This window comes from Ahaetulla prasina, chromosome 3 (genome assembly GCF_028640845.1).
Source record: "Ahaetulla prasina isolate Xishuangbanna chromosome 3, ASM2864084v1, whole genome shotgun sequence".
Taxonomy (NCBI): Eukaryota; Metazoa; Chordata; class Lepidosauria; order Squamata; family Colubridae; genus Ahaetulla; species Ahaetulla prasina.
The window spans coordinates 38725126-38737597 of NC_080541.1; the positions used below are offsets into that span (position 1 = coordinate 38725126).

At 36.7% G+C, this 12472-nt stretch overlaps 1 protein-coding gene across 1 annotated transcript; it reads right to left on the minus strand.

Annotated features, from left to right (window-relative positions):
* Positions 1-262: 262 nt before the first annotated feature.
* On the minus strand, positions 263-5247 carry MRPL53 (mitochondrial ribosomal protein L53). Its single transcript, XM_058176486.1, has 3 exons — positions 5093-5247; positions 2927-3039; positions 263-578 (listed from the first exon to the last, which is right to left on the minus strand). Exons 1-3 carry the CDS (start codon positions 5191-5193, stop codon positions 463-465), a joined length of 330 nt encoding a protein of 109 aa, XP_058032469.1. The 5' UTR covers positions 5194-5247; the 3' UTR covers positions 263-462.
* Between the last annotated feature and the right edge of the window lie 7225 nt (positions 5248-12472).

Sequence of the window (12472 nt, forward strand, 5' to 3'; positions counted from 1 at the left end):
TGCAGGTTATAAAAAGATGAGTTTGTCTAATGTATTCTGGTGTAGCTTCATGTATAAGCAAATCATAAGTTTTATAAAATGTATGCAATTCTGTACCACAGAAAAACTTTCATAGTCCAGATTAATCAAACCTTAATAATTTATATTTATGAATATAAATATAATTTTATGAAGTGATTGAAAAGGATCAAGATTTTATGGACTACTAACTTACTTGATGATTTGAAATACTAACAAAAATGATGTTAATCCAACACTGATATAATGTTAGGAGTTTAATCTTTAATCAAAAGTCCAAAAAGCATTTTTTAAAACCAGAATCAGCTTGCCTCCTCTATGTATCCACTTTAGATTCTTTCGGTTATTAGGAAAGTCCTTGCCATTTTTCTGAAAGTAGTTTCATGCAGATTTGTATGCATTTATAATATTGATGCAAACTCTTCTATGTCAGTTTCGAGTAGTTTATAGTGGTGATTCTGCCAGTGCAGATTCTTTCTTTTGACATCTAGAGTTGAATGCATCTAACATCTCTTGAGTTGTTAGATTGGCTCCTTTCATAACCAATCTCTCACCATCAGCTAGAAAAGAAATATAATAATTAAATTATAGGAGGAAAATAAAAAGCAATCAGTGAGTGTTAACAGTTCTGTTACGAAATAAGATAGATATTTAGTAATGTTATTTTCAGTATGAACAACAATAATGCTAGGACAATTCCTTTCATTTGAACATTAAATGATAAATTATGCACACAGATATATGAGATTCAATTTGAAATAATCAGCTTTCTAAAGAAAGGGTGGTAATACAAACCTAAAGCTAGGATATGAGATGCCTTTCACTGAAAAAAATATTCCATAATTTAGCCCAGTATTTCTCAACTCCCAAACTCAGAATTCTTATACTAGCTGAAGAATGCTGGCAGTTGAAGTCAACACATCTTAAATATGCCAAGACTGAGAAATACAGATTTAGCTGAATACTATAAAAACTAAATGACGCAGATTCCAGAATTTCAAGTAATGAATTTTAATATTAACTGGAAATGTCAAGGACAAAATCTGTAATCTACCCACTTGGAGTTACCAGTGAACTACAAGTTCTTGCCCACTTCCATTTCCAAAACAACATTGGCACCATTTGGCTTGATATACAACATATTTCGTACTAAGTGCCCAAACCAAGTTCAAACATCTAATGGAAAAAGAATCCTCCAAAAAGTGTTTTAACTCCAGGGGACAAAAACCCTAATCACCATGGTTTCAATCCACATTCAGGTTCCAGGTAATAAGCCCTACTGATTTAAAGAGGACTTGAATAAACATGATCAGACATGTTTCAAAGCATGGTTTTCAATTGTACTCGTACTTTCTCATCTGTTTCTGGTAAAATTCTACATTACTTTTTAAATAGTGACATCCTATTGTTTTTGTTAAAATAATTTCATTGGCAATCTACAGTGGCTTCTAGAAGTTACAATAAGCCATCTAGTGGTAAAAAAACCACAACCACATGGGGAACAACTCTACTATTCTAAACAACAACTCTACTATACTAAACAACTCTACAACTCTACTAACATCAATTGTGTTGTAAATGTTGTACCTTGATGAACGTATCTTTTCTTTTATGTACACTGAGAGCATATACACCAAGACAAATTCCTTGTGTGTCCAATCACACTTGGCCAATAAAAATTCTATTCTATTCTATTCTATTCTACTACAATTGTAGTACTACCGTAGTTGTATGTGAAATTAGCATGAATTTAACATGTGTTAGCATATATATATGTATCTATATAAGAAAAACTGGAAGAGCTTTCAAACCATCTAACAAGCCTTACAAATATGAGGAGGTCACATTAAAGATTCAAAGAGGCATCTTTAATTCTGCTTATATCTGGAAAGCCACTTTGGTCTAGTGCGGTGTCTCCAAACATGGCAACTTTAAGACTTGTGGATTTCAACTCCCAGAATTCCTCAGCCACCAAAGCAAAGTGGTGAGGAATTCTGGAAGTCAAAGTCCACAAGTCTTAAAATTGCCAAATTTGGACACCCCTGGTCTAGTGGTTATAACGTACTAGGCTAGAACCCAGGAGACTGTGAGTTAAAAGTCCCACATTAGCCATTACAGCCAGCTGAGTGACCTTGAGGCAGTAACTCTTTCTCAGCCCAACCCACCTTACAGGATTGATGTTATGGGGAAATTAGGGGGAGGAAAATGTGTTGGATATGTTTATTCGCCACCTTGAGTTATTTATAAAAAGGCGGGATACAAAGAAATTAAAAAAAATATGTTGCAAAGTATCGTAACTCTTTGGAAAACATCACATACATCTATTCTATATGCTTTTATTTCTCTCATATTTCCTATCATGCAGCATGAAAACAAAATGAAAATATCAAGTGTTTATTCTTAGCAGAGACAATCTGCAAAAGCTAATAGAGCAATAATAAAGGAATATTACAACCAAGGAAATAAAAGTTAAGTTTACATTAAAAGCTATTTTGAACAATGTTTGATTTTAAAACTCAAGTATTTATTCATAAATATTGCCTGAAATAGAGGTCTTTATAAAAGATTTATTGAAGTAAAAGTATTTGAAACAGAACAAAAGTCCTTCAAAAACTATGACACCTTTTTTTTTTAAAATAACCACTAATACTTCTAATTGTTTTAGAACTCATGATATTTTGAACCACTAGATAATATTTCCTGCTAATTGGCAAAAGGCAACTGGACTTTCTGGTTTTTCTTTGAAGACGTTTTTAACGTCCGCTTCTCATCAAAGAATGAGAAGTGAAAAACCAGAAAGTCTAGTTGCCTCTTGAAAAAGCATCTTGGGACAACCATGACCTGGATGACTGAGAATCTCCATAGACATTTCCTACTACTTACTTGGCTGCATGAAATTATTTCTTACCAAATGTGATGTCTATAACTGGTTCAGATCCATCATGTTTTATCTCTGTTTTCACATCACAGTTCAAGTTTGATTTGTATGCCTTCTTTTCAAATAGACACTGAAGAAAATTTCTGAAAAGTTAGAGAAAGATCAAGAAAGGCTGTAAAAATGTATTTGTATATCTTGTCAACAATTTGTTATATAAAGGTTACATACAGAGCAGCAATATTTTTCATGTAAAGGGTAACAAGAGTCCTACTTTTAAAAAATCTGTAATATATATAAACACAAGATTGTCTTAATTGCTGAGTTACTTTGTGCAATCTCAATACCCACCTGCTATATATTAACATTGCAGCTGAGCCATAATGATACTAAAATGCTATTCTATAGCCATTGTTCAACATGTCATATACACACTGTTGTATCGGACGTTAACACAACTGAGCAGATTCAGAGGTATTTTTCCAGAAGAGTACTCCATTCCTCTACTCACAATAGAATTCCCTATTCCTCCAGGCTTGAAATTTTGGGTTTGGACAATCTGGAACTGCGCTGCCTGCAGTCCGATCTAAGCATAGTACCCAAAATTGTCTGCTACAACAAGTTGCCTGTCAACGACTATTTCAGCTTCAACCACAATAATATACGGGCAAATGATACAAACTCAAGGTAAACTGCTTCAAACTTGATTGCAGGAAATATGATTTCAGCAACAGAGTGGTCAAGGCCTGGAATGCTCTACCCGACTCCCTTGTTACAGCCTCAAACTCTCACAGCTTCAACCTCAAACTGTCTACCGTGGACCACACCCCATTCCTAAGCGGTCCGTAAAGGGGGCGTGCATAAGTGCACCAGCGTGCCTACCATCCCTGTCCTACTGACCCCATTTATCTGTATTTACTTCCTTTGTTCATGTTTATGTTCATATCTATACTTGTTATCTTGTACATGTTTGACAAATAAAATAAATAAATTCAGGCAAGAGGCTAATTGTAGTTAAAGAGAATATAATTACAATGTGATCATGGTTATTGTAGCCATGATCTAGAGTGACATCCAACCTGATTTAATCATAAGGAGGCATGATAGCAAACTGACAATTAAATTGCTGTTAGCATTCCCAGAAATTTGTTTTAAGATGTAGGAATTATACAGCTGCTTCTGCAGCAGAATCACCATACCCACCATACCCCTTATTTATTTTTCACCAAGGTGCTCAAGGGGATCACAATGGATCAATATTCACACACTGTCAAGATGAAACAAATTCCAGTTCTATTTTAATCAGGATTTAGTCCTAAATCCTGTTCAGTACTGAAGAGATAGTAATTGCAACACTTTTGCATTTTCTGGACATCTCAGAATTTCATTATCACTAACCATGATTTTCTTCCGCAGGGTGCTCATGGAAACTAAAGTCTAATACAAGGTGCTGGCTCATGAATTAATACAGAATTTAAATGCAACAATTACAATCCAGCAACCTTTTCAAGATAGGATGCCCCTCCACCATCTTACTTTCCCACAAAGTTAAAAAAAAAAAAGGAACCAAGAAGCCTGAGCATCCTTGCACTTGACTATTTGCATCCAGATAATTTCTTCCTCATTCCCAATCTGTTATACCGGTGAAATCCAATTTTTTTTACTACTGGTTCTTTGAGTGTGGTGTGGCTTGGTGGGCGCAGCTTGGCGGGCATGGCAGGGGAAGGACAGGACAAAATCTCCATTCCCACTCCACTCCAGGGGAAGGATACTGCAAAATCCCCATTCCCTCTCCACTCCTGGGGAAAGGATACTGCAAAATCCCCATTCCCTCCCCACTCCAGGGGAAGGACACTGCAAAATCCCCATTCCCACCCCATTCTGGGATCAGCCAGAGGTGGTATTTTCCGGTTCTCCGAACTGCTCAAAATTTCCGCTACCATTCTCCAGAATCTGTCAGAACCTGCTGGATTTCACCCCTGATTTAGCCCCGAGCATGTAGCGCATCCCAAGGATGGGCAGCTCATTCCTTGCAAACGGCGATGTTTTCTAAGCCTGCAATCCCCATTACAGACAACACTCTCCCACGTTTTAAAAAATAATTTAAAAAAAGTCTTCGCCTTTTTTTTGTAGTCCGATCCGGAAACTCCGGGCTGGCTCTGCAAGCTTCCGGGAAGCCTCACTGGTGATCCTTCTCACCTGGTGCTTTGCACATTGAGCTCGAAAGGACAAAAAGTGACCAGGACAGTCTTCACCTGCTTGAGCGACACCCCAGCCCTTTTCGGGAACACGTAAGACATTTTGTCCCACGAGCTACTCCTTAGTAACCGGAACACTGCAATTCCCAGAATCCCATTCAGGGCGCTTGTGCAGGGCAGTTGTCTATGCACTTAGCCTTTTGGGAAATGTAGTTTCTCTTTCTGCTTTCTCTTATTTTCTCTCCGCAGATTCGTTTGAAGACTTCGCTGGGACCGCGCGCGCGTCCCCCATATTTCCAGGAGCTATTTACACGTTGTTAACTGATGCGACTTGTTGGCTTCGTATAGCAGAATCATAAGCAAACAAGCGGAGTTGGATTACAACATGAGTTGGCTATTTTGTAATTTAGTATCATGCGAACTGAATTTCCCACGCTATTAAAGAAAAAAGGCGCCTTTTAGTTGTTTGAGGACGCTGTCCCATTTAAAGACAAATGATCTTTTGGCAAAGAAAATATGCACACAAATGCATCATAGATCAGAAATCCCAAAACAAAATTAAGCAACATCCCTTATGTTTACTGAGCAGTCAGTTTGTTTGACTTTTGAGGGATTTACTTTTTAGTAAACATACTCATTTTAAAGCTATAATAAAGAGTATCCTCCCATGCCCCAATTTTTCCTCTGCTGGTTGATTTCTGCTTGCTCTATGCATGGTATGCGGTGCTGCTCTTCATAAGTGATTTGAAAAGTTCAGAGAATGCATTATGAGATTATTATTATTATACTGGTTCTAAGCTAAGCACATACATTTCATTAATCGTTGGAGATTTGTTTTATCTTGACTGTAATGTCTTGTGAACTCAACTACTATGGTGTATTCAATAAACCATGGTAAAGCCAAATATGGCTCAATAATATGCCAAAAGCAGTCTTGATTCACTCATTATGCTAAGCCTCAGTGTGTTTATTTCTTACACAAATCCACATAAATCATGGCTTAAGCTGTTGTATAAACTCTCTCCTTGTTATGCCTACCAAGTTGCTGCTATGCTTAATTTAAGGCATTGCTTCTTACATTTAGATCCTTAAATATCTTGTGAGCTGCCCAGAGTCACTGAGAAGCGGGAGAAAGAGGAAGATCCTTTTGCTAATTCTTTAAAACTATCAGCAGAAGTATCACTGGAAAAAAATTCATATAAATTATAATTGCCTCCTGTAGTGATTTAGGAGATCTTTTGTGATCTCTCATTTGTTTGTTACTGCGGCTTGAGAGTGCATAGGGACTCGTCTCCAAATCAAAAGCTATTTCTTTCTATGGGTTTCAGTTTGATTAACAACAGCAATCTTTGGAAGAGAAGGTTGGAAAAGTAGCAAATTCCTTGCCAGAAATCTCTGCATGATGTATTTTAATCAATCAGATGAATTGTATGATGTATTTTAATCATCAGATGTAAGCATAGGTGTGCAGAAATGCAACAATATCCTGGGTAGACTAAAAATGCCAAAGATTGGGAGAAAGCAAACAATGACTGATGGGTAAAAACGCCAAGAGGCAGGACATGAACTTCTGTGATCATGAACTGCCCAAGAACAACTAGATTCCCCTCCAAGTCATCTTTAAATTGTAATAATGTTCCATGACAAGATCAATAAAAATTAGCTGCCCAGAAACCAAATATGTTCAGATTATAAAACAGACAATAAAAGAGAGCTCTGTGAGAAATGTGCAATGAATATAATGGTGCTCCTCGCAAACATATTCTCTGTGTTATAGCTTACTATTTTATTTGCCTTTGATTTGTATATTTTAAAATCTTAAGTGGTAAGATATCCATCGTCTATCCTTGGAACAAGAATATGTGATGTACATTTAGAATATTTCACTGAGTTTTAGTCCCAGCTGAAATGTAATATATTTGGCCATCCCACAGTGTATTGTTTTTCTGGCAAAAACAATATGCTAAGCAAACAATACATCGAGAAAGTCTCAATGGATATTAAATTCTGCACCTGATGGAATGTAACAATTAATAATGAAAGAATTATTTTCTATTTTCCTCAATTATATTGTAACTGATGTTATATAACATGGCTTCTTATGGAAAATCCTGAAATCTATTGATGCTAATTTTCCCTGGATAGATGCAAATCTACTTTCATTGAATGTAAATTAAACCTTCATCCACAGGATGGCAGTCTTTTCCCACAGCACTTCATACAACAGTCTTTAAAAAAACCAGAATCTGTACATTCTAAGCTTTAACTTTTTCCCAGTTGTGTATTCTCCATATGTGTTGAGTTACACCTTGCCCAGTTTCTTTCAGCTAGTTAAAAATAATGGATGTTCAGTATATCTGGAGGATATCAAATCAGGAAAAGCTTCTTTGAAAACATTTAGAACATATTAAAGTTATTTATTATGGCATATTCTTTCTTAGATGTGTAAAATTGGATCAATTTCACAATACTTAGTCTTTGCCATAGTAAACCTTTTGGTCATGAATTTCATCAGACTTGCTTGCTTGATGTAACAGACTAACACTCCTCTCCTTCTTGAAGTTAATCCAGTAATAGATCAATGTAACATCTATTGTCCAGGGAACTTTGGTGGATGTTGAAGACTTTAGGTTTCTACTACTACTACATTAAATTTTAAAAAAATATGATCTACTGCTATTACTATTGGTACAATGATGATTTTCAAGGCTTCTACTAATAGAAGAATGATGCAGAATAGAAAAAAATAGTAAGACTTTGCCTATGGTATAATTATGACAATTCCGTATAGGAGGAAAAATTACAATACTTAAAACAGTTCATTACAACTTTAAAACAAAGGAAAAGCTCATCCTTGCTCTGTACTTTAAATGCACAAAGTGGAACATGGATTCAAAAGTAGAGTGTGCAACTGTGGTGGGGCATCTGTAGGTGGGGTCAAAAGGACATCTGTGATGGGATCAAAAGGTCAAGATGATGGCTGCCACCCTGTGATTGAAACCCCAAGCCTTGAAAAGCACATTCCATACATATGTGAGTGTGACTTTAATTGCATAGAGCTGCAACCATTTTGGACTTTTCTTATGGTCTGCTTTTACTCCTTCCACCGTTATGCTAGGGGAGCTTTTTATCAGGTTCGCCTGATCCGCCACAAACCTTCACCGCAAACTTAAAACCTATTTGTTTCGTCTCGCTGGACTGGCTTGATTTTTTAAATTTTTAATTTGATTAATTGGGGTTTTAAATTTTTAGTAATTTATAGGGTGTAACTGTGTTTTAGTTTTGGCCAATTGAATGAGTTTTTAAGGGTTGTTTTTAATATTGTCTGTTTTCCTGTATTTTAACTGGCTGTTCACCGCCCTGAGTCCTTCGGGAGAAGGGCGGTCTATAAATTAAATAATAATAATAATAATAATAATAATAATAATAATAATAATAATAATAATAATAATAATAATTATTATTATTATTATTATTATTATTATTATTATTATTATTATTATGCAGAATAAGGGATTTCACCAAATACTTAAGCCACGGGTGTCAAACTCGATCGCATCATGTGACATCACTTGACGTATCGTGATATTTTTTGCCTTTGCGGAGCCTGGGTGGGCGTGGCCTGCGCATGATGCATCTGGCCCATGGGCCGCCAGTTTGACATTCCTGCAGTTTATTTTATTTATTTATTTATTTATTTGATTTTTATACCGCCCTTCTCTTGAAGGATTCAGGGTGGTTCACAGCCAACATAAAACACAATTATAAATAGAATTAAAAAACATTTTAAAAATCTTATTCAAATTGGCAAACCCCATTTAAAAACTATAATAAAAATGATAAAAACCCCAATTTAAAACCGTAATGTATCAGGCCAGCCCTGCACGGTGAAACAGAAAAGTCTTAAGTTTGCGACAGAAGGTCCAGAGTTCAGGGAGTAATCGTAACCCCAGAGGAAGCTCATTCCAGAGGGTAGGTGCTTGCACAGAGAAGGCTCTCCCCCCAGGGATCACCAGCCGACATTGTTTGGCTGATGGCACCCTGAGGAGACCCTCCCTGTGCAAGCGCACAGGTCAGTGGGAGGCTGTCGGTGGCAGCAGGCAGTCCCGTAAATAACCCAGTCCTGTGCCATGGAGCGCTTTAAAGGTGGAAACCAACACCCGGAATTGCACCCGGAAGACCACCAGCAACCAGTGCAGTCTGCGCAGGAGAGGTGTTATATGGGAGCCATGAGTAGCTCCCTCTAGGTGACGAGGGCATGAGTGACCGTGCATAGGGAATCCCGGTCTATGAAGGGACGCAACTGGCGAATCAGGTGTACCTGATAAAAAGCTCCCCTGGCGACGGCCGTCATATGTTCTTCTAACAACAGCCGAGCATCCAGGAGAACGTCCAAGTTGCGGACCCCCTCCATAGGGGCCAATGACTCGGCTCCAGCAGTCAGCAATGGAACTAGCTGATTGTACCGGGATGCCGGCATCCACAGCCACTCAGTCTTGGAGGGATTGAGTCAAAGCCAGTTTAAGTGAATCTATCCCAATATTCAAATTTGGCAAATTTAAGAGGTGTGGACTTCAACTCCTTGAATTCCCCAGCAAGCATGAATGGATTTCAACTCTCAGAATTCCTCAGCCAAAATTCCCTCAGGATGCTGTCTGGGGAATTTTAAGGGTTAAAGTTCACAATCTTAAAGTAGCCAAGTTTGAAAAACACTAATCTTACAAAACTCTTTTATGCCTGCAAAAAATTTTTCACTTCGAGCCTGAATAACAGTTTTATGCATAAGAGAAATCACAAAAAAGTCTATGAACAAAACATATAAAAAGAGAATTTAGAAATTCCATAACGTCTTACAAACAAACTATGGTTTAGTGTACCCAGATGTCATACTTTGTGGTTTTAATGGTATATAACACCAAGACTTTGTTACTGTTTTGTAGAGCTGCTTTGAACATTTTACACCTGCAGTATTTGCTTTTATGTATCAGTCACTCAAAATAATACCAACATTGCCTACTTTTCTGCATTTTTTTAAAAAAAATAGGAGATCTAAATAAAGTGACACGCTGCCATTAGCAAATCTTTTAAATAGATTTTCACACAGGGTGTGGTGAGGAGGGGAGAAGCACAATCAGATTTGCAAACATCATGGGAACGGCAGTCTCAATATCTTTGAAGTGTGTCTGTTCAAAAAGACTATATGTGTGTGTGTGCGTGCGGGGGAGAAGGGGAATGTGTCCAACAGCAGGGGCTCCACAACTGGCCCTCAAAGATGCAGGCCTGGTGGCAGCAGGCAGAGTTACGGGAAGGCACATGATATGGACCCCTGGATGCGCCTGCTCCATCCCCGCATTTGACACCCCTGACTTAAAGGTTTGAGATATTGTTAATTGCTGGAAGATTCCAATCTAACTTGATAGACTTATCTGAATGACAACACAGAAATGCAGAGAATATATGCAAGCACCATTTCCCAAAAGCCTGTAGGCCTAGAGATAAGAGAAAATCTAAGTCTACTCTTCAAAGATGATGCTTCAGGACAGCACAAAAAAATCTGAAAAGCAACTAATTAAAAAACTTTGAATGATAATTCCTTCTCTTACATAAATCATTACTACTATTTCTTAGAATAAAAAAGGAGATTATTTCTTTTCTTACTTTTTTTGAAGCAGACTGGACTATGCCATTTTACCTCCCAAAAAAATACGGTGATTTGGGAATCACTCGAATTTTCAAAGCCTTAATTTTCTAATTTGTCAAAATATATACGTCTATTAAATACACAAGTGCATTCAAACTCAATGAAAGAATTATACTTTTTTTTCTATCAGAAAAATTGCTGGATATGGGCATTTTCTTAGTTTTTACTTTATACTGCAATATTGGCTGATGCAATCATCTTTCTAGATGATGTCTAGCAAAGAGCTTTTAAGTCTGTCTTAAATTACCAACATAAATAATGGTGAATCAGCTTATTGATCAGCTCTATCAAATCAACTGAAAATCAATATAACATACAGTAAAAAGTGTTTAAGGCCAGAGTGATGGGCTATATTTTATAGAATGAAATTCCTTTCATCTATTATCTTATGATATTTATATACTTCAGCATTGCTTCTAGGCCTTTGAAGAGTTGTCTAAGAACTGGTTCATACAAGGATTAAGCAATGGTTTGTTCAACTATGGTTTAGGAAATAAACCTCAATTTGCTAGGATAAAAATAACATTTTAATTAATAATATGTAGTTTAAAAAGAATAAAGTCAGTGTTAATATGACATATAGTCAACATTATGGTATATTCATCAAACATTCTAGGCTGTAATGTGGTGTATCTAATATGACCAACAAATAAGCATTACTACATTTTATAAATTGCAATATATGGCTAAATATGTGGTACAAACCCACCACTTTTACTCAATTCAACTTAAGGTGGTTAAAGAAAATATAATTTTATGTCTGTATGTGTCCAGTTAAGGGTTGGGGAAAATCATGATTTGATCTTGAGTAAATCACCGTTAGTTGGATCCTTGCACATCAAATCAATAATACAATGGCTTAGAGAGATATGTTTACTCAAACTGAACCCAAATCTCAGGCAAAGAAATAAAATTGCTCAAGGCTAAAATGAATGGAGCACACCAATTCCTATTACAGAAAACACACTATATTTTAGCTCTTTCCTTGCTCTTCTGTTTTTGAGGAATTAAAAAATATAATAAAATATAGGACATTATGAACAATGAAGAATATAGGTCGTCCTCAATTTGTGATAGTAATGGAGCCCACAATTTTGGTCATATGTCACCATGGTCCTAAAGCAAGTCACCATTTGACCACACCAGATTTTACAACCTTCTTTTTGGCAGTCATTAAGCAAAGGCAATGGTCATAAAGTGAATGCCACAGTCATTGAGCAAATTAATGTTTAATTAATTGTTTGTTCAATTAATCAATTGTTCCCAGTTTTCTGGGATTGTCTGGGATTGCAGTTTCCCGCAATTATTTTCTATGGGGAAATTTGTGCTGGAAACCAGAAGTAAACACTGGTTTCCAGGAAAAATGTCATAAATCATGGTCCCATGAGAACAGGTTGTTGCAAATGGCCATAAATGCGGGCCAGTTTCCAAGTTTCCAAAGTGTGGTCATGTGACTGTGTGGGAGGGGGCAGAATGATGTTGGATAACTGAAAGGCATCATATGAAATTTGGAGCTAACATATTTGGGCTGCAGAATTCCAACCAGTAGGTGGCAACAAACAGTTAAATTGCTGTTTTAATCAGATGCTTCAGGACAGTTAAATGTACAGCTGGTGTGTTCAATGTAAATTAACATGGCCTGTTGTAGTGAAACGCCACAATTTTATGGTTTTACTTCAG